This window comes from Schistocerca cancellata, chromosome 10 (assembly GCF_023864275.1).
Source record: "Schistocerca cancellata isolate TAMUIC-IGC-003103 chromosome 10, iqSchCanc2.1, whole genome shotgun sequence".
Classification (NCBI taxonomy): Eukaryota; Metazoa; Arthropoda; class Insecta; order Orthoptera; family Acrididae; genus Schistocerca; species Schistocerca cancellata.
The window spans coordinates 113,889,711-113,914,086 of NC_064635.1; the positions used below are offsets into that span (position 1 = coordinate 113,889,711).

The 24,376-nt window shown below is 37.4% G+C and overlaps 1 protein-coding gene across 4 annotated transcripts in view; it reads left to right on the forward strand.

Moving 5' to 3' along the window:
* The window catches only part of LOC126106467 (ankyrin repeat and protein kinase domain-containing protein 1-like), a 206,086-nt gene that overhangs the window by 51,998 nt on the left and 129,712 nt on the right, over positions 1-24,376 (forward strand). For all 4 annotated transcript variants that reach the window (XM_049912752.1, XM_049912751.1, XM_049912753.1 and 1 more), the window contains exon 3: positions 4,987-5,142. In XM_049912752.1, coding sequence (XP_049768709.1) covers positions 4,987-5,142 — 156 coding nt within the window. The remainder of the gene's footprint in view (positions 1-4,986; positions 5,143-24,376) is intronic.

Sequence of the window (24,376 nt, forward strand, 5' to 3'; positions counted from 1 at the left end):
CGCCTTTGGGGGCAGTTTTCCACACCAAGGACATTCCTAAGTGGCTGGAAATTACTCTAACTTCTGTCAAACAATTGGGAGCTCCTCGGAGTGGATTTGTCAGGCAGAATGCTGAGAGTTGTGTACAAGATATAATGAAGCGACCTCAAGTAACATCCTTTGCAATCAATCTTATCTCCTCTGCAGCGAGTTAAGGATCTATCATTACACAGCCACTTGGCTAGGAATGGCATGTCAGTGGTAGGTCTGTGGGCTTTGTACACGGGGGCAGGGACCAGGGAGAACTCAGGATATTACATCCCACCCCCTAAACAACAAGCTTGGGGTGCTGTCTTCTGCTGAAACTGGGCCAATGAGGCACACTTCACCTGCTGGGAAGCCTACTGTTACCTGTGTTGGAGGAAAGTGAAAGCAAAAGGTTAGGGATCTACTGATTGTTGGCAGTTCAAATGCACAGCAGATAATGGTACCCCATCCTGACAAAGGATGGCAAAGGTCACCTGTTGCAGTAAGGCCCAGGGGCCTCTTTCAACATCTTGAAGGGGTTATTCCAACAGACAAGGAGGCAACAATTGTAACCATCTGCAGATTGTAGCACTTGTTGGAATGTATGATGCCTGTTGTATAGTGACTGAGGTCACGTTTGAGTCATTCTGGCAACAGGCAGAGAGGGCTGAGAAGGCCAGGCTTGCTCACAGACATTTAGTGATGCTCACAATCTGCACTGTTACCTTCCGAAACTGGTTGGTGTCCTCTGGATCTGAGCTGCAAACAAGACTTTACCAGAAACTTCAAAGTTTTGTGACAAGCTATGCTGTGACTTCCTGAACTACTGCCACAGGGTAGTGAACTGTAGACATGAAACAGTGTCTACATTATAGTAAATGCTTTCTGTAATGAATATTTTGAATGAGTAGTTCAGGAGCCCACACAAAAGTAAATGATCGTAGCGACACCCCACAAACCATATAGAGCAAATAGAGAGCATTAAGACAGAATGCAGGAATTAGTGACCATCAGGTGGTTGTAGTAAGACTGGATACTGTAACATTCAGATCCACCACAGATAAATGCAAAACATGTCATTTAAGAAAGCAGATAAAATTTGCTTTATGCCTTACTAAAATACAGTATCCAGTCTTTCCAACTAAATATACATATAAATGTTGACAATATGAGGCTTGTTTATGGCAATTCAGAGCTTTATACTACATGAATCAGTAAGCGATGGAAGAGATACCCATAGTACACAATGCAGGTCAGGACACTTGCAAAGGCAACAAAAATAGCACGCCATATTTGAAAGAACATAAAATCTCCGAGATTATGAATGTTTCACAGAAGACTGAAAGTAAATGCGAACTTCAATGGGAGATGCTTTAATAGTTTTCAGTATGAAATTCTCTCTTAAAATGTGCCAGAAAATCCAAGAAAATACTGGTAATATGCAAAGCATAATGACAGCAGGACACAATCAATTTCTCCACTGCACAATGCAATGATAATGTTATCGATAACAGCACCGCTATGCAGAGTTACTGAACATATTTTTTTCCCAAAATTCTTTCACTAAAGAAGATGCAGTACATGTTCCAGAACTCGAATAAAGAACAGAAGTCAACATGTGGAATCCAGAAGTATACACCCTCAGTGCAGAAAAACAAATAAGTCACTTCACAATGGCAAATATTCTAGTCCAGACTGTATACCAATTAGGCTCCTTTCAGAGTACATGGATGACATAGCTCCAAAGCAATCGTATACAATCACATACTCGACGAAAGATCCAAAAGACCACAATGTTGCACAGGTCACACTAATACACAAGAAAGGAAATAGAAGTAATCCACTGTATTACAGATCCATATAATTGACAGTGATTTGAAATAGGATTTTGGAACATCTCCTATGTTCAGATATTATGAACTACTTCAAAGAAAACAATCTACTGACATGTAACCAGCATGGATTCAGAAAATATTGTTCTTGTGAAACCAAACTGGCTCTTTATTCACATGATGAAATGATGCTCCTGAAATGAAAACACAAATTGATTCTACGAGGGCCGTTCAGAAAGTAACCTCCGGTTGATTTAAAAAAATACACCAAGTTAAATAAAAATATTTTAATATATACATCTTACAACTACATCTTTGCACTATTTTTCTACATAGTCTCCATAGCGATTGAGGCACTTATCGTATCTCTTCACAAGCTTTGAAATTCCTTCTGCATAAAAATCACCCGCTTGTGCCTGGAGCCAGCCTGTGACTGCATCTTTGAGCTCTTCGTCGTCATCAAACCGCTGTGACCCGAGCCATTTCTTCAAATGCATGAAGAGGTGATAATCACTTGGTGCCAGGTCTGGGCTGTAAGGTGGATGGTTGATAACGTCCCACTTGAAGGACTCAAGAAGGGCCGTTGTTCTGCGAGCAGAGTGAGGACGGGCGTTATCGTGCAAAAAAAACGATACCGGAAGTCAGCATACCACGGCGTTTGTTCTGTATAGCCCGTCGTAACTTTTTTATTGTTTCACAGTACATGTCTTGATTAATGGTCGTACCACGTTCCATGAATTCAACCAACAACATCCCTTTGGCATCCCAAAACACCGTTGCCATCAGTTTTCTGGCAGAAAAATCTTGCGAGGCTTTTCTTGGTTTGGTAGGCGAATTTGAATGTGCCCACATCTTTGATTGTTCTTTTGTCTCAGGGTTCACGTACTTAATCCAGGTTTCGTCACCGGTCACGATTCTGTTTAACAATGGTTCTCCTTCGTCCGCATAACGTGACAGAAAGTCTAATGCAGAGGCCATTCTTTGAGTTTTGTGGTGGTCGGTAAGAATTTTGGGTACCCATCGTGCACAGAACTTACGATAACCCAATCTTGCTGCCACTATCTCGTACAAGAGAGTCTTAGAAATCTGTGGAAAACCAGTAGACAACTCCGACATTGAGAAACGTCGATTTTCATGAACTTTTGCATCAACTGTCTGAACGAGTTCGTCAGTCACCAATGATGATCTACCACTCCTCTCTTCATCATGAACGTTTTCTCGTCCACTTTTAAATAAACGTACCCATTCACGGACAACTCCTTCACTCATAACTCTTGGTCCGTACACGGCACAAAGCTCACGATGAATAGCTGCTGCAGAATATCCTTTGGCTGTAAAAAACCTTATGACAGCACGCACTTCACATTTGGCGGGGTTTTCTATTGCAGCACACATTTCAAACTGCCACAAAAACTAAACTAGCGCAGGTACGACGTTCACTCGACTATGGCTTGATGCCGACTGACCTGTTGAGTGCGTGAACGCACAGATGGCGTCGCTACTCCCCCCACAACCCGCACTGTGACCGATCGGAGGTTACTTTCTGAACCGCCCTCGTATATTTCCATGGAGTATCATTTCAGTCGTGTGACTGGTTTCATGGTTTCCTGTCCATAATATAACAGTCATATGGACAGGAAACCAGTCATAGTAACTGGCAGATGTCATCAAGTGAAACAGAAGTGTTGCGTAGTTTCACAAGGAACTATTACAGGCTCTCTGCTTTTCCTAATCTATATAAACTAGGAGACAATCTGAGCAGTTCTGTTACAATGTTTGCAAATGATGTGATAATTTATCATCTAAAACAGTCATCACAAGACCAAAAAGAATTACAAACTGATTTAGACACTACCTGTATGGTGTAAAAAGTGGCAATTGACCTTAAAGAATAAAAAGTGTGAGGTATCTTACATGAGTACTTTTAAAAAATCCTTTAAATTTAGGTTACACAATAAATTGCACACATTTAAAGTTTCTTGATTCACCTAAGTAAATAGAGATTGAAGTTGTCACATTTTACAAGCATTAAATAATAAAATAGTGCTTATTGGTATGTTCTGCAGCCTGTCTAAGGCATTTGACTGAATGAATCAGTGTACTCTCCTACATAAATTGAAGTTTCATAGGATTGACAGTATAGCCAATCGATGGATAATATCATACCTGACCAAAAGAATGCAGGAAGCTGTTCTCAGTAATTCAACTAATATAGTCCAGGTACATAATTCTGACTGGAAAGAAATCATGTATGGGGTTCCCCAAGGCTCAATTTTAGGTCCACTATTGTTCCTCATATGTGTAAATGATCTTCTGTCTAGTTGCAAAAAGCAGAATTAGTTCCTTTTGTAGATGACATTAGTATTATAATCACTCCAAGCGTACATACAGAAACAGAAGAAATGCTAAACAAAGTTCTTAAAAAGTATCATTCATTGGATTTCTGTGCATGGTCTCCTCCTCAATTAGGTCAACATATTAGGTCCTGCATATCTAAGGGCACTACACCAATGATAAGTGTTAACAGATGGTAGATGGTGAGGAAATAATAAATAAGGTGGAAACTTCAGAATTCTTAGGTGTCCACATTAATGAGAATTTAAATTTGAAAAAGTAAACTTTGGAACCCCCGAGACAACTTAGTTCAGACATATCTGCACTTAGAATCATTGCAAATCTTGGGTAGAGACAAATCAATAAATTGACATATTTAGCATATTTTCATTCAATAATGTCATATGGAAGATTTCAAATTATGATGCAATGTTTCTTTGAACATATTGCAGGTCAGAAGGAACATTGCATCATAATTTGGAATAACACAGACACTCCAATATTGTATTAATATCTGTTGAAGCCAGGCTAAAGAAAAATCATGACACGGGATGAGAAGGAAAAACTCTTGCCTTCTTGTCCCGTCCAGTTAGTCTCCCCAAACCCTAGGTTCTGGGTGTCATTCCAGAAATCTACACCTTTTCCTAGACCTCTCCAATCCTTTTCCTTCATCCCTCTTCCTTTCCCTTCAACCCTTCTGCCTGAAGAAGGAGCCATTGGGTCCAAAAGCTTGCCTAATTAGAAAAAGGATTTTAATTGAGATGCTTAAATGTGTGACTGAAGTTCCTATCAAAAGTTTAATTCTAACTTGCAGGGCAAGACATTAAGGATGTAATAACTCATGAAGGAGAAACACCACTTTTCCTGTCTGTTAATCCAGACTCTAAACCTGATGTAATTAAAGTTCTTCTGAACCACTCAGCAGATATGAATCTTGGCAACAATGAACGGTCCACACCATTGCATAAAGGTAAAGTTTGATGAAAGAGTCATACATGTCTTTCCACAGCAGTTTTTGATTTATGATATTTTGATATTTTTTTGAAAAGTATCGTCAGTTCATTGATTCGTCTCTTTTCACACTGAAGAATAATAATTAATTTCATTGTTGTCTTCTTCCATTGTAATTTAACTGAATGAATAGTTTGGTTATACATTAGACTGAACATTTTTGTTGAGTAATATCCATTCTAATTTTTTAATCATATACTTTATGAATGAAGGTTCTAGTCTTAATTTTATCTTTGTTTTCTTTTGTTTACTTTTGTAAAAATGAAAGCAGAATTACATTACTATAAATATTACATTCATTAGATAATAGAATATATTAAAAACTATCTTGAAACTTGTACATAGGCTACCACTTTGTTATAAACCAATTATGATAGGCCATTATTGCAGCTATATGCTTCAATACTATTAACTTATTGAATATAAGTTGAATGTTTATATTTGCAGTGATGAAATGGTAACAGTGCCGGAACCTTTGCCCATCAGAAATTTAAACTATGTTTTCCTTATATTCTATGTAGAGAACAGTACTAACTTTGTCACTTGTTTCAGATATATGTATTCTAGCTCAAGAGGTTTGCAGTATGTTAAATATATTTTATTAGTAATTTATACAGTGGAAAATACACAACACTGGGCACTCAAAACATATAGCTAACCTCAGGTGGAGTGTACATAGCAATAAAATTAATTCAGCAAAGATAGGAATGCAGCAAGAAATAGATTGTAACATTCAGTGTCACACCAAATTTGGGTCTACTGACTTTCATAGTAGAGAATCATTGATATACATCAAATGTATTCACATTTATGAATATGAACAACAATCAGCTGTGTAAGCAAATGACAATAATGAAAATCTGTACTAGACCGGGACTCGAACCCGGATTTCCCACTTGATATGAGTGGTCACCTTAACCACTTTGGTTGTCTGTGCATGACCTGTGGCCAGACTCAAACTTACATATGTCATTTTAGTCTGGGCATGAGTTGTGCACGTATAGCCAAAAGGTCAAGGTGACCACTGACATAAAGCAGGAAATCTGGCTTTGAGTCCTGCTTTGGCACAGATTTTCATTTTTGTCATTTCCTTATATAGCTGCTGGTTGCCCATAACACAACTGTGAATATGTTTCATATATTTCATGATGACTGTAGCTACCACAGTACCTGTTCCTTTGGACATGAATGCATCTTCAAAGGAACATTGCATCATTCTTCTTAACAACACAGGCATTACATTATTGTACCTTAAAGTCATTCATGTGATGATAATGCTGGAGCCTTTCCTATGCTTTTGTTGTCATGTCACTAAGTGGGATGGTGCAGTGGTTAAGACATGAGTCTCTTCGTGGAAGGACTGGGCTTCTGGTGACTAACTGTGCAGTTGTCTGACTAGCAATGGCGCTTTAGCAAACAGTGTTCTTCGTTGGTTCTCTTTCTTCCTCAGTTTTTGTATTCATTTCATGAGTGGGAGCTCTGTTTTTATGTAATTGTATTGAGATAAGTCTTCAGCCCTTCACATTGTACTTACCCAGTACCTGCTTCAGATAATGAGTTTGTTCAAACTCAAACAAGTTTGTTCTAACAACAAAAGGCCCCATGGTGTAATTGTGTATGCAGTCTGATGTGCATGCAGTTTGAAGCCTGTCAGAGGTCCAAGAGTTAGAATTTTTCTTTCAGCTCTTCTTTGAATGCATTCTTCAGTTGCGATTTTTGCAGGTAGTCGACTCGTTGTCTGTGTAAACTACAATGGGAATTTGTTTCCTCGTAGGGATCTGCAGTTGATCTCTTATAATTCAGATTTTTCAGGATCTTGTTCAGCTCTTAAGGTCTACCAGTGACTCCCTTGTTTTAAATCCTAAATTGCTATTTTAAAAAAATAGGAATTAGATCTATTTCTTCAATTTATATATAAAATACATTATTGAAGACATGTTGAAGAAATCCCATGACTACATGTGTCTACTGATAAAAAAGCTTCAATTAATCTATTGATCTGATGGAATTACATTTTCCTAGAGACGTTTTGAGTCTCAACTTTATCATTGATAAGGATAGAAGCTGAAGTAGTGAACTATTGAAGATAAAGTTGAAACTGAAACTTCCTGGCAGATTAAAACTGTGTGCCAGACTGAGATTTGAACTTGGGACCTTTGCCTTTCACTGGCAAGTGCTCTACCAACTGAGCTACCCAAGCACGACTCACGCTCCATCCTCACAGCTTTACTTCTGCCAGTACCTCGTCTCCTACTTTTCAAGCTTCACAGAAGCTCTCCTGCGAACCTTGCAGAACTAGCACCCCTGGAAGAAAGGATATTGTCGAGACATGGCTTAGCCACAGTCTGGGGTTGTTTCCAGAATGAGATTTTCACTCTGCACGTAGTAATGAGAAAGACACTATCAATCAAAATGTACAACAGTGCAAAGATGAAAGTAATGTATTATTTTTAACGGACAGTCACGGCAGAAAAATGACGAGACTATTCAAAGAAAACACGAAATACGACGCAACAGGTTTTGTGAAGCCAGGAGCAACAGCAAAAAACATTATTGGTGTTGATTTACAAGACAAAATGTCGGGAAAAAATGACTATGTCGTGTGTATAGCGGGTGCAAATGATGTTGCGAAAAACGAAGCAAATAACTGTCTCACTGAACTAAAGAAATACCTGGAACGCAGTAAACAAAAAAATACGATAGCTGCAACATTACCACACAGACATTACTCGTGTGTAAATAAAGAAATTTGTAAAACTAACATTAAAATAAAACAGATGTGTTCTTTGTTTGGAAAATGTAGCGTCCTTGATATAGGCAAATTGGACAGATGCCAGCATACCAAACACGGAATGCATCTAAATTATGAAGGAAAAAACGTTGTATGTAAAATGATAAAAGAAATCATTGCGAACAGAGAGAGAGCGAACAGAAAAATTCCATGTACCGGTATGGGACCAGTCTCAGCAAAAGAAAAAGAAGCATCCTCAAAAGCAGCAGAATCGTCAGTGGCGGAACCAACTGCTAAAACAACATATTCAGCGGTAACTATTCCCCGTCCTACACGCAACAGAAAACAAACTCAGCGTTTTTTATGGTGAGTAACACGAGAGATGAGGATTCAAAGTTGCGTGAAGCATCACTCTCGTGTGTTCAATATGAGTTTTCCACACCCCAAGCAATACTATCAACTAATGTACTGAAAAAAGCCACTCCTAGCAAACATCACGCAAATGCAGAGGTGAGAAAAAATCAAACTTTGTCTTTATTCCACCAAAATATATGTAGCCTCAAGAATAAAATAGACCAGTTGCTAGTAAATTTAAAAGACGAGTGTGAAAGTGAGCCTGATATACTGTGTTTCTCAGAACATCACGTTATGAATGGGATCCACATGATACAGATTGAGAACTTTAGTTTAGCTACTCATTACTGTAGATCTGTTATGGAAAAAGGTGGTGTTGCAATATTTATAAAAAATAATATAGTGTATAAATCCCTAGATTTAAGCAAATACTGTGATGAACAACATTTTGAGGTGTGTGGTATTGAGTTAACAGCAGATAGTGCAACTGTTATTGTTCTGGCTGTTTACAGGGCACCTGCTGGAAATCTAAATGTATTTCTAAGACAAACTGAATCACTTCTGGCCGACCTATGTAGGAAAACTAAATCTATCATTGTTATGGGTGACTTCAATGTGGACCTTTTAACAGAAAATAGAAACAAGACAGATTTTGAACATTTAATGTACTGTTACAATTTAGTACCACTTGTGAACACTCCAACTAGAGTAACTGCCAGCCCTAGCACTTTAATAGATAATGTATTTGTAGATAAGGATATTTGCAATAATTTAACCATGAAAAATATTATAAATGGTCTCTCTGATCATGAAGGGCAATTCCTCACTCTAAACCAAATGAATGTACAAAGAAAAGAAAATTTCATTTGGAAAACATTTAGGATTATAAACAGACACATCACTGAAACCTTTAATCAGCAATTACGGCTTGTGGACTGGTCTCCTGTATATGCTATAGTTGATGTTAATTCAAAATTTAATATATTTATCAATGAAGTTACAAGCCTTTCTGAAGAAGCATTTCCTAAAACATCAGTGAGAGAAAACCTGTTCAAATCTGGAAACAAGCCTTGGATTACTAAAGGCATCAAAATCTCTTGTAAAACAAGAAGAGAACTATATGCTGCAGCCAGGAGTTCAAATGATAACAGTAGGATTACACACTATAAAATCTACAATAAAGTTCTGAATAAGACAATTCAGGCAGCAAAGAACATGTGCTTGAAGGCAGAAATTGACAACTCGAGCAATAAAGTAAAAACTATCTGGAAATTTGTAAAGAAGGAAACGGGGAAAAATGCAGTTTGTAGTGAAAATATCCAAATCAAAAGTGAGGGTAATCTTGTTAGCGATCCAAAAACAGTTGCAGATACATTCAACTACAATTTTTTAACAGTAACAGAAAAAATAGGTTTACAAGGGTCCATGAAGCAAGCCATCAATCTTTTGAAAGCTAGAGTACCTGGTTTAGTGCAACACATGAAGGTAAAAACAGTCACTGTTCAAGAAATTGAAAGAGTTATTAAATCCCTGAAAAGTAAAAACTCTGCTGGAATTGACAAAATTTCTAACAAATTATTAAAATACTGCTCCAGCCATGTAAGTAAAGTCCTTTGCCACATTTTTGATGCATCACTTAAGCAAGGAATAGTTCCTGAGAGGCTTAAGTATGCAGTTGTAAAACCGCTGTATAAGAAGGGGGATAAGATGGATACTGCTAACTATAGGCCAATATCACTACTGACAAGCTTTTCAAAAGTTTTAGAGAAACTAATGCATGCCAGGATAGTTAAGCATCTCCGTGAACACAATAGCTTCAGCAAAAGTCAGTTTGGATTTCAGAAAGGTTTGTCAACAGAAGATGCAATATTTGCATTTACTGGCAAACTCTTGGAATCTATCAACAAAAAACTGAAAGTGATTGGCATATTTTGTGACCTAACAAAAGCATTTGACTGTGTAAATCACCAAATTCTTTTACAAAAAGCTGCACATCTCGGTATAAGTGGTGCAGCAGGGAAATGGCTCGACTCATATCTGTCAAACAGAAAACAAAAAGTTGTAGTAGATAGTCAAGATGGTGTCCCAATATCTTCAGAATGGGGTACCATCACATGTGGAGTGCCGCAGGGCTCAGTTCTGGGCCCCCTACTTTTTATAATATTTATAAATGATCTTCCTCTCTCTACGGAATATTGTAGATTCACCATTTTCGCGGATGACACTACACTACTTATTGATAATTCGGAAGACAAGCTTGAAGTAACGGCAAGTAAGGTTTTAAATGAAACGGTGAACTGGTTCAGCATTAATGGTCTTATTTTAAATTACTGTAAAACAAACTACATTCAGTTCCACAAAACATCCAAAGATGAGGAAATATTTGTAAAGGTAGGTGAGCAGACAATAAACAGGGTAGATTCCTCAAAATACCTAGGCTTCCATATTGATAGCAAACTGAATTGGTCCAACCACATCGTGGATCTGTGCAAAAGACTAAGTTCAGCAACATATGCATTGCGCATTGTTTCTTCTTATAGAAATATGGAAACCATGAAGTCAGCGTATTATGGTTACTTTCATGCAATTATGGCATTTGGAATTATATTTTGGGGAAATCAGCCACTGGCTAAAAAAGTACTGTGTGTACAAAAAAGAGCCATAAGGATCATGTGTGGAGTCCATCCTAGAGCCACATGCAGGAATCTTTTTAAGAAGCTTGAAATACTTACATCCACTGCACAATATATATTCTCATTGATGTGCTTCATAAGGAAAGAAAAATCCATCTTTAAGCTGAATAGTGCATATCACAGTCACAATACTAGAAGGAAACATGATATCCACTATGAACAGCCAAATCTAAGTATGGTGCAGAAAGGAGTCCATTTCAGTGGCTGTAAGACTTTTAATGCCCTCCCTTCAAGAATTATGTGTTTGATAGATGATGATCTCCTGTTTAAAAAAACCTTAAGGCAGTTCCTATTGCAAGGATCATTTTATACATTAGAAGAGTTCCTGAACTACAGTGTTTAACATCTCTTGTATTGTAAATTGCAAATGTATGCCCAAATTTTTATTTGTAATACCGAATATTTTTATTGTAAACATATATTTTGCAATATTTATTTCTTTGTAACACTTATTATTTTGTAATCTTTATCTCTCTCTAAAATGTATTTTTGTTGTGGGACCTAAGTTACTGTTCACTGTTTTTTGTTTTGTAATCTCTATCTATATCTAACATGTATTTTTTTTGTAGTGGGACCTAAGTTACTGTTTACTGCTTTTGTTTTGTTTTATGTATTACCATAAATTCTGGCCAAAAGCTTGTAAAATTGACACGTTCCATATCCTGTGATACTGTCACAACATGGATGACCGGAACAAGAGATAAATAAATAAATAAAACTCTGCAGCCGAGTGTGCACTGATATGAAATCTCCTGGCAGATTAAAACTGTGTGCCGGACCGAGACTCGAACTCAGAACCTTTGCCTTTCACGGGCAAGTGCTCTACCACCTGAGAGTGAAAATCTCATTCTAAAGTTGAGACTGTTTATGTCTCCAGAAAAATGTAATTCCATCAGCCAATAGATCACCTACACCTGAGGTACAGGCAGGATTTCCCCACTATGTACAAAGCTGGGGCACTGTTCCTCAGCAATACTGACAATTTAAGAAGGGGAAAATCAAGATGGGCTGAGGTGTGAAATGAACCTTATGTTAGGGAGGGCATTGGACCAGGGTAGTGTGTGTAACAGTGTTAGCTACAATGCCAGGATGGTGTGGTGGGTAACATATCTGCCCAGTAAGCAGGAGACCTGGGCTCAAGTCCTGGCCATGGGACAAATTTTAATTCATTGCTTGAGCTTCTATCTTAATTGAACTTCAGTGTTCCCAGATCTGAGTCGGGTAAACCTGTGGAAAAAATGCAAATACTCATCCAGCTTCTTAGGTTTACATATTCTGCCAGACCTCAGAAGCTGTGGCAGCTCAGCATCTTCACTGGGACTGAATTCTTTCATGCAGTTTTCTTGAGAGGTCATGTTTCATAAATGAGTAATAGTTCCATACAGCTGATTCAACTTACTCTGATCCTGTTACTGTAATTTCATTATCCTCCTTATCCATGAATAGTTTAAATATTCAGTTTTATTCTTGTTAATGATCAGAATTATTGTGGATCTCTTGATACTATTGTTACAAAGAAGAAATATTGACTACACTCGAACCTTGTGGATCATTTCACCACTGAAAACTACATCCCATTCCTTTATTGTTCTGTGATGAGTTGGTTCACATAAACAGTATGTTTTGCTTTTTGCACAGTAGCCATGAAGTATTTCCGGTGTTTTTCATGTCCCTTATATGTCTGTTGGCATTCAGAATATGGATGTGCACTGTACCACCAAAAACTCCTAGATGTCAAATGCCTAGTGTTGTTCTCGTCTTCGCTTCTTTTGCTGTCATCTCGTATAGAGTCTCCATGAGAATCTGTTTGTGAGCAGCACTGCTGCAGAGACTGGTTCTCCCCAGAACTTTGTCGGTAAGTTACCTTCATAGTGTAGACACTGTGCTTTTTAACAGCATTCTTTAAATAATGTTTGACTATATCAGTTTCTTCTGCACTTTATGCTACACTTTTAAGATATCTGGTAATCTTTGCTTTTAGAAAATTAGTAAGTTCTCATTTACATTTTGTCAGTCTGTGATTTGAGACCCTCTGTTGAGTTTATTTCTTACAGAGATTCTGAAATGTTTCTGTTTTTTTTTATTTTTGAGTGTAATAAATCAGAATTAGGGAGTAACTATCTCCTGTAGTGGGTGGCATATTTATCACCCCACAAAATTCGAATGAACTAATGTGAGATTACTTACTGTGAGAGGTAAAAACAGGAGAGGAAGTCTGCTTTGTTAACCTCGTAGACATTTTTCACTAGAGTTATTTCCACATTGCTGTATGTGACACCTTTATCATGCTTCAATTGCATCACTGATTAAAATGTGTTCTTGTTGTAGACTACCATAATCTGTACTCTGACAAGGTAATGTTACCAACTTGATCTCATATTTTAAGGAGAAAAAAGTATGCTTGCAAGAGATTTGCAGCCGCAATCGATCCCGTGCGAAAATTTGGGCTATAATTCTGATAGTACTGAGTTGCAAACTTCAGAAGGTACAGCTTTTAAACTTTCATGTGTACTAGTTGTTTGTCACTCGCTCTGCCTAATGCTCAAGCATGAAGTACTGTACAGTGGAATGCCAACTAGAGTCTGCCCATTCATGCGATTTTAATGGAGAGGGAATAGGAGGGCATAGGTGAACTCATCTGTCCAATGTGTTTTCAAATCTCGTTCAGGGCCACTTGTTTTTCTATGCGAGAAATAGGTAAGTAATATGAGTACGAAATATGTCAACTTCATGCACTTATAAATTCAACATTATTTTGACAGTATTCTCATACTGATAATCTGCAGCTATATATACACACCCAAAAAATCAAAATGAATAATTCTAAGCAACTGAAGAATTATTTTCAAATGTAGTTGAACAATTTTCAATATACAATTTGATTGTGCCATTCACATTGGAGAATAGCACATCACCTGCAAGTGTACTTCAGCTAAACAGTGTTAGATTTAAAATCCAAGGAATGTAACACACAACAGCGATGTTAATAATTAATCTGTGCTACTTCTTTAATGACTAAGGTGAGCTTTTTTTTTTTTAAACAAGAAAATGTAACATTGTAAATTTTTGTCAGTGGAACAAAGGGCAAAAGAGAATGCATGGAATTGTTTCATCATTAATATGAAGCTCTGAAGCTAATAATATGTAAATAAATAAGTAAATAAATAAATATAAAAAGAAATAATGTGGTTATAGTAGCTCTGAATTCACTCCAACCAAACAGTTGACGAATTATTAGTGCAGGAATCATTCCTCATTGATATTTTTCTGATGAATGGTTCATCTTCAGTTAGTCCAATTTACCACACAACATTTTGTAAAAATTTACAGAAGTGTGAGTAAAGCTCACCTTATTAATTAGCATAGTTTTCAAACTCTATACTGAAAGAGCATCCTTGTCATTTGTCCACAAACCATTCTTATCAGAAAACACTCATTCAGTGAGGGTGTTAGTTCCAGGTAAACAAAGAATAGAGTTTAATACATTTAGGGAAACTGGTATAAGGCACATTGTTCATATTACTGTGTGAAATAATTTCTACCCAACAGTCACTAGATTATTTTTTTCAATCTCCATTTTTCTAATATCTTTGGTGATAGTATATGTATATATTATAAGCAACAATAGAACAGGTCAAACATCTTAATTATTTAGGTTGCGATGTCGCATATGAGTATGATGAAGATGTAGAGAAGAAATTAGCAAAGTTTGGGAATGTATGTGGAATGTTAAACAGATGTCTAAAAAATAAAGCGAGGAAAGGACAAAATTGAAATTTTATAAGACTGTGACAGTTCCAATTTTTGTTTACAGAAATGAATCATGGGTTATAACTAAACACCAAGAAAGTCACATACAAAGAATGGAGATGAGTTTTATAGAGCAGTAAAGGAATGCACAAGAGATGACAGATTTAGAAATACATGAATTAGTGAAGAACTGAGTATATTTAATATCTTCAGTAACAAACAAGAAAATAAAAATAAAATACAAGAAAACAGAAGAAACTGGAATGAATGTCTTGAAAGAATAAGTGGAGAAAGATTACCTCTCCATATAAGATGATTTAAGCCAGTTGGAAGAAGAAATCATAGAAGACTGAGGAAGTGATGGGTACCAGAACAAGCGAAACAAAAAATGGCCTAATGTTTGAAATGAAGGAGAAGAAGATGGTGATGGTGATGATATACTGTTTGATATATACATACTCTTCATACAGGCCAGTATCGCCTACTATTATAGTTGAAAGAGCCATTTCACAAATGAAACCTTCAGTCTTTTGTGTATTCTTGCATTGTGGTGCCCCTGCCTTCAGTGTTGCCAGACTGTAGTCCTGTGAACTTTCAGTGGATTCAGAGCACTTATTTAAACATCCCGTTGCAGTTTGAAAAAAAGTGTGGACGTACTGTTCAGATTTTGCGGTCTCTGATGATAATCTCATTTTCTGATTCACCAAGAACTGATCTGACATATAATGTTATGAAACAGTCTTCACACTTGGTAACTAAATTAGCTTTTAAAACATTTAACACAGTACTTACTTCAAAAACTGTTATTGTTTGACACTCTGTTCTTTGAACTGCAGTGTGAAAAGTTGGTACTTGATTGTGAAAAAAGTACAGGCTTGTGATAAAGGGTTTCCTGAGAATGATTTGATAACAAATGTATCTTTATTTTGAGTTCCAAAATGTGATTTCAGAGGAATAAACTTTGTCAGAGGATTTTTGACTGCAGAGAGTATAGCAAGCCACCTTGTTTTACCATAGCCCAATACTTGTTTTATTTTATTTTATTTATTTTTTATTTTCAAGATTTTTAACCTATACAGGGTACACATAGAAATAAGAATATATTTGATGAACAGTGTCTTTGATATCAATAGGAAGGACATCATCAACCATCTGGATAGTACTGTGGATTATATGAGCAGAACACCCAACCTCAAGTAAGTTATGACCTAAATTTCCTTTTAGTTTTGTTAAGATGTTGTTGACACCCTTTCTGGATAAACCTTCAGAATTGCAGTTTGTATTACAGCAATTTTTTATTTTTATTTTAAGTTGTTATTTTTCAAACACTAGCTCAAAATTGGAGCAATGATTTCTGAAATTCCTTCAGGCAAAGATTTCACATCTAATATTTTAACTTGAATCCCCTCAGTAGGATTAAAGTATTTAACAAGCAATGAAAATATTTTTATGTGCTTATGGTTTGATGCATCTGGCATTATGGAAATAAAAAATTAGATCTCTGCAGATCACGTTCTAGTTGAGAAATGGCAAATGGCTAAAACATTTATTTATTTATGCATTTATTTTACCTGGCAAGATTAGGGCCTTCAGGCCCTCTCTTACACCTAACCTGGCATACTCAGATTGAACGAATTTCAGTTTGTACAGAACATTATGGACATACCACGTGTTATACAGTATTAATGTTAAAGAAAAAAATAGAGATTATAACAGTAGTAGCAATGTAATTGCCTCAGTTTAGCTATGGCTGCAAGTATATTTTGGTTCAAAAGTACAGTGGACTAGTTTAGCAGTACAGTCCATTGATCTGAAAGACTAGTTGTGATGGACAGTGTGGTAAGCAAGTACTCCTTCAATAGTTGCTAATTTTATAACTTTATCACCAAAAATTTCACTTAAAATGTGTAGTCAATGTGGTGCTACAAGAGCACTTACACACACACCATTCTTTTATGTTTCTCTCTTTTGATATGTAGTGAGATATATGTTAACCTCCCCCCCACCCCCCACCCCACCCCCACCCCCCCCCACCCCCCTTCTCCTCTGCACCCCCACACCCACACCCATCCCAAGTAAAAATAGATTTTTTCATGTATGGGTATTTCTTTTGTTATTCATTATTAAAAACACACTTCCTTTCTGGCACTGGCATATTATTAATTTCAAGTCTTTTAGCACTTGCAGTTTCCTAAAGTTCACTGTATTTTATTATTTCACAAATGCAGAACACAATACCATCTGCTACCAAAATCACAACTGTAACGAATTTTTTTTTGACTCACACTTATGCAAATGTATTTACAGTTTTCGTTTTTATTACGAGCATTCACATCAAACACAAGCGATTATAAGTGTTAGTTGATAGTGCAGACTGGCACAGTTCACTGGTCTGCAAATGTGCTTTCCCTTGGTTTCAGATGTAGATGTATTGTAGACACAGACAACGGGAAATCCAGGATGGAATAATGGCAATATTTGAAAAGGATAATTGCCACTCACCATATAGTGGAGATGTTGAGTCACAAACAGGTATAACAAAAAGACTTATATCTAAAAACAAAGACGATGTGACTTACCAAACGAAAGCACTGGCAGGTCGATAGACACAACAAAAAGACTGCTAAACAAGTAAGCTTTTGATCAAAAGACCTTCATATATCCTCCCATCACCACCACCTACTCCAGCCCCATCACAAGCATCACTTATGCCATCAGAGGCGGGACTACCTGAGAAAGCAATCATGTAATCTACAACCTATGCGACAACCACTCTGCTGCATTCTATGTGAGCATGACAACCAACAGACTGTCCCTCCACATGAATGGTCACTGCCAAACTGTGACCGAGAAACAGCTGGACCACCCAGTTGTTGAGCACACTGCCCAGCACAGTGTTCTTCACTTCAAAGACTGCCTCACAGCCTGTGGAGTCGGGATCATCATTTTTTTCTGAATTGCACAGGTGGTTATTCTCCCTTCAATATACTTTCCACCCCAGCCTCCTCCTTACTCCCTCCACCCAGATCGCTTCTCCCATTGTGCGCTGTTGCTCGCAGTCTGATCTTGGCAGCCAGAGACAGTGGTCATTTGTGTGCAAGTGTGTGTGTGTGTGTGTGTGTGTGTGTGTGTGTGTGTGTGTGTGTGTGTGAGATGTCTACTTCAGAAGAAGGCCTTTTGGCCAAAACTTACATTTTTAGCAGTATTTTAGTTTTTCCTGTCTGTGACACATCGTCTCCATTATATGGTGTACTGCAGACCCATAATATAAACAGCAGTTTGCTTTGTTGGCTGTTAGTAACTTAAAACTTTTCAACTGGTTGATGCAAAACAAGACTTTTAGTCCTGCCTAATGTAGGACATCTGCTCACATTATCAATGTGTTATTCATTTACTCTGTATTTCTGTACTGCAAATGTTGAAAGCAAAGAGATCTCTGGCACCAGTTACACGTAAGGAACTATGTAACTGCAAAGCATCTTACCAATGTCAAAACAGCATTTCATAATCCTCTTACTCACTGAACTGTTCAATATTTTGCACTTGGGCATCAAAAAGCTGCAATGGGGCAGAGTGTGTGCATATGTTTAAAAGCTGTACTTTCAGAAGGTTATAACTGCATACTGTCAGAATTATGGCCCAAATTTTCCTGTGGGATCAGTAGCTGGGCTGATATCTTGCATGTGTGCTTTTTTCTCCTTAAAATATGTGATCAAGTTGGTGATGTTTCCTTCTGGGTGTTGGAATTATCAAATTAATTAACATGTTTGCTTTAATTATGTGCTGATCCACCAAAGTGTATGTACCAGTCTGTTATAAGGCATCAGCTGCTGCTGGTGTGCCATAAATTATTCCATATCTTTTGTTAGTAATTTTGATAACTAACTTACAATCAGTCTTTACTTTTTTCTTATATACAATCACAACATTTTTGTTCTTTGGAACATGACACATATCATTTCAGTTATCTTTTGTTTTACCTTAGAGAGCCACATCACCATATTGTAATAAGCATTTAAGTCTTTCTTTACTTGCAGGAAAGTTTGTATAGCATCGTATATAACTTGAGGCAGATAACAAAGCATAGAGGCACAGAAACCTAGCTTTCTGTAGCAGTTAAAATGCACATAACCACTATCTTTTTCCAAAAATCATTGTTGACCAAAGCATTTAAACCAAACTAACTACACTGATAAATCATTTAAATTGTTTTTTTCATAATTATTTTTCATTTCAGTTTCTAGGTGTTAATAGTTATTTAAATGCAGTCATTGTGCAGTGGTTTCCTTTTGCAAATCATTTCAGTGAAAAATGTATTATACATGTAGATTCACAGATTCTTGAAGAACAGGAATCAGTGCAAAGAAATTTTCAGATGCTTGCTGTGGTACAACTTGCTTGAAAAATTGTTGCCACCGTTACTTCACAGTAATTGCAAAAGATCAATCAATTCTGAAAATTAGGCTGTTATCGCAACTCAACAAGAAAATTAACAGAGATACAAACTGTAGTCTGAACCTGTAATATATGTAATTAGCTTGTTGATCATATGTAGTACAGTGTACGGGATGTTACTGGATTTGACTTAATCATAGTGCATCCCATAAAGAACAAAATTTTTAATTTAATAATGAAACACATAATTTATTATGTTAATATGAAACACAAAAACTGCCATTAAACATGAAACAAAATATCAGGCAAATTTCATCCATGGCTTCGTCCACACACACCCCCTCTGTGGACAAAATTTTTAACAACTCCGGAGCAAACCTCCACTTGAATGTGACCTTCTTCTTTTCTTCTTTTGATGTTCAACCCTGAGGTTGGTTTGCAGCAGAGTGCCAGTCCTCTCTTCTGTCTGCCTTCCTCTTCATTTCCGCGTATGTGTTACATCCAACATCAGTCATGATCTGTTGCATGTATGATATTATTGGTCACCACCGCTGATTCCTTCCCTCAATAGCTCCTTCTGCTGTTGTTCCAATGATGTTGTTGTGTCATAGAATGTGCCCTACAAGTTTGTCTCTTATTGTTTGGATGTGCCTCCACAGAGATCTGTTTTCCTGTACTCTTCTAAGCACCTCTTCATTTGTTACTTTGTTTCTCCAGCTGATCTTCATCATCCTTGTATAGCACCACATCTCCAGGGCCTCTAGCTGTCTTCCCTCTTCTCTTCCAGTCGCCCAAGTTTCACATCTGTATAGCGCCACACTCCAAATTGAACCTTTCATGATACGTTTCCTTATTATCAGACTGATGTTGCTGCTGGTGAGTAAGTTCCTTCTCCGAGTAAATGCAATTTTGGCCTTTTGTATTCTGGTTGCAGTTTCTTTCCGGCTTCTACCATCTTTTGTGATTTTGCTTCCCAGGTAAGTAAATTCCTCTATCACTTCCAGCTCCTATCTTCCAATTCTCATACTCAGAGGTTCATATTCTGCTCTTGTACTGCATACCATCACTTTAGTATTTTTGTTGTTTATTCTCATTCCATACTGATTGCATAGAATTTTTTCCATTCTTCTGAGGACTTCCTCTAGATCTTCTTTTGTCTCTGTGACCATAGCAATATCATCTGCATGATGTAGCATGTTTATCTTCTGCCCATTAATTTTGATCCCCATTTCAGTAGTTTCCCGAACTTGGTTTATAGCTTCCTGGGTGTAGGCATTGAATATAAGAGGAGTGAGAGCACATCCTTGCCCTACCCCTTTTCTAATATTTGCTTCTTGTTGATGGTGACAGTTCCTAGTCACTGCTACCTCATTCTTATAGAAACTGAGTATCACACAGATGTCTTGGGGTACTTTATTCCACTTTTCCTCAGCACTCTGAACATCTGATGAAGATAACGTTATCAAATGCCTTTTCCATGTCTACAAAGGCAATATAAGTTGGTTTATTTTTCTGTAATTGCTTTTTGATAACGAGTCTCAGAGCCAGAATCGCCTCTCTTGTTCCCAATCCCCTTCTGAAACCAAACTGATCTTCACTCAACATATCCTCCACCTTCTCTTCAATTCTCTTCAGAACTATTTTTATGAGAATTTTTGATGCATGTGATATTAGGCTTAGAGTTTGGTACTGTTCGCATTTTGTAGCTGCTGCCTTCTTTGGTATAGGAACAATGATACATTTCTGGAAGTCTGTCGGTATCTCTCCTGGACCTAATAAGTTTAAACAGCATCATTTTCATGCTGTAACCAGCATTCTTTATTAATTCTGCAGGGATGTCATCAATACCCATTGCTTTGTTGTCCCGTAATTCTTTTAGAGCTGTGTCAAATTCTTCTTGCAGAATGTCATCTCCCTTGTCATCTTCGTCTACTCTTTTTCTATAAGCTCTTCCTATTACTTCCTCCGAAAGAGGTGTTCCGGCATACAACTCCTCTATGTATTCTTTCCATTTCTTCATCAAACAACATTTTCCCCTTCCCTTATTTTCTATTGTGCCTGAGAGTGTTGTTTTACGTTTGTTAAAAAATTGATTTGCTGTTCTGTAGGCTAAATCAGTTCTTGCATTTTGCATATTTTCTTCCACTTCTCTGCACATTTCTTCAAGAAAAATTTCTTTTGCTTTCCTAGCTTCTCTGTTAACTAAATTCCTTAGTCTTCTGTATTCAGCTTTTCCTTATTCATCAGTTGCATTTTTGTATACCATATTTACTCGAATCTAAGCCGCACTTTTGTTCCAGTTTTTGTAATCCATAAAACCGCCTGCGGCTTAGAATCGAGTGCAAAGTAAGCGGAAGTTCTGAAAAATGTTGGTAGCTGCCGCCACAACTAACTTGTGCCGTTGAATATATGTAGCGCTACACAGGCATGCTTTGCAGGCACAAAGATAAATACTGGCGCCAAAACCTCTGTGTCATTAAAAAAATAAAAAATAATAAAAATGTAGAAGATGAGCTTTTTTCTCCACCTCGAGTTTCGACCACTGCATTTTCATACATTATCCAACAATGTAAATACAAATTCCGTATTGTTCATCTTCGAGTGTAGCAGCATTTCAATGTACTACGAAAATCCGACTGGCAAGACTGTTTGGGATGTTTTTCAATATGGCCAACTCTACATTCTGAATTTGTTTCTACCTGTGAGAAGAGATGGTTGCTGATAGGAACTTTTATGAATTGTGAATCACATGCAGTGTTCTCCTCACCATAAGATTAATACAAATATAAACATTTTGCCATGTATTGTTTCGTGTTTGCTGCTATCTAATTTAAATCCTGTCTACCTAATAAACTACGAAACTAGAGTGAGACAACAGCAAACACGGAAGAATATACATATCATGTCATGTTTATATTCGTATTATTATGCCTAATAGTGATACAGTCAGAAATGAAGCACGATAATTGGCTAGAGTTTTAAATCTAAGATGACTCTAATTTCTGTGCAGAATGTAATGTACTAAAGAGGCGTCTGCAAAGATTTTCAAACGGAGAAAAATTTTCACTAAACTCTCGTTCAGAACATCTTCTATCATATGCAGTCTATCATTTGGTTCTTGTTGATCATTATCAAAGAAAGCAGCAATGTGAGTAACAACAAATAGCAGTCTCTTGCCATTGTTTCGCCAATGAGACGATTCCTCTCTCTTTTATTTATTGTAAGCGACAGTAGCGCGCACAAAAGCAAGCCGTGCCGCGAGCGGCGACAGACCGTAAATACTCATTATCAGAATGCGACAAACAGTGCAGGACACAGTACAGTAATGCATTTTCAGCGTAGAGATATGTAAACACCTATAACAAAGAGAACGGCACTTATCAGATCACAGAAAAATAAGCAATCGATTCAGACCAGACGAAGCAAGTGAAGCAGGAAGGGTACCGTATAGATATGGACGGAGCACCTGATGCATAGCAATGGCTACCTGGTAAAGCTTAACTGCTAAGCTCACGACTAGAACGAAACTACTGTAGCTGTATCGTCATTCATTCGACCTAAATTGTGTCTCATATTACAGTGGACCAACTTTGTTTCGATATGTAGGTGCGGCCTAAAACTTTTCTCTCCCCCTGAATTTCGAGTCTCAAATTTCAGGTGCAGCTTAGATATGGGAAAATTTTTTTTCCTTGATTTCGAGTCTCATTTTTCAGGTGTGGCTTAGATTCGAGTGCGGCTTAGATTCGAGTGTGGCTTAGATTCGAGTAAATACGGTAATCTCCTGTTTTCTATAAGCTCAATAATATCTGCTGTAATCCATTTCCTCCTGTTTTTGGGTTCAGCTCTTCCAACTATCTTTTCTGCTGCTTTGTATATACCAGATTTAATTTGATCTTAGTCTTCATTTACTCCACCATGTTGAAAATTCTTAGCTAGGTTGTCTGTTTCATGAGCATAGAGCTTTGCAGTCCCTCAGCTTTCAGTTTTTCTAGTTTCCATTTAAGTTTTACTGTCTTCTTCTTCAAACGTTTGAATCTCAGTTAACTTTTCATTATGATCACTGCCTATGTCTGCAGAATGATAGCTCCTGCAATCTTTTATCTGGTTCCTAAAACGTGCTTTCACTAGAATGTAATCAATCTGTTGTCTCCTCAGATCTCCAGGGGCCTTCCGTGTGTATCTTCTTCCTTTTTTTGATGTTGGAAAAGTGTGTTTGCAACAGTTAATTGGTTCCTCAAGCAGAACTCGATAAGTTGATCTCCTCTTTCATTTCTACTTCCAGGTCCATATTTGCCAACAATTCCTTCCTCCGGTTCTTCACCCACAATCACATGCCAGTCCCTCATGGCAATCAGGTTTTTGTCTCCTTTAACATTTCTCATCGCATTACTTATTTCTTTATATATTTTGTCAATGACTGCATCTTCTTCAGTGGATGTTGGCATGTATATTTGTATTATCACAGTGTCCTTTGGTTTAGTTTCAAGTTTGACTAGTATTATTTGAGAGCTATATTGCACATATCCCTTGACACATGAGCCATAGTTTTTCCTCAAAATTATTCCAACTCCTTCCATTACTGGTCTATCTTGGTCAGTTCCGGTGTGAATGACTCTGTATTCTCCAGACCAGAAATCACCTGGTTGGGGCCATCTCATTTCCGATATGCCTAGGATATCGATTTCCAGTCATTCCATTTCAAGTTTTACATTTTATAGCTTGCTACACTGAAGCAGTGTTCTCACATTCCAAGTGGCTATGTTAAAATTCGGATTCTTTTCCTTCATGTTGTCTGTATCTTTTGCAGTCCCCACAAAGAGATCTGATTGGGGGACTATTTTATCTCCGGAAAATTTTACAGAAGATACTGACATGGTTTACTGCTGATGCACTGTGACCTATGGCCTATGACACATTTAATTTTTGCCTTGAGTTGAGGGATGGTTTGTGGATTGTTCTCATAAACAGAAAATTTGACATACCCCCACAAACAAGTTACACAGGGTCAAATCATATACTCTCGGTGGCCAGTTCTGATTGCCATTGCAAGAGATGAGACTAGCTGGGAATCTCTCTCTCAGCAATCTTGTTGTTGCAACAGCAGTGTGACAGATTGCCCCATCCTGTTGGAACCACGTGTTCCACATTCAGTTCTTGCAACTATAGCCTTTAGAACTGTGTTACCGTATGGTGATAATGATCACCAGTGACTGTCACTGCTTTTCCAGTTTCGTCTTCAAGAAAGTATGGCTCAATTAGTCCATCAGCCC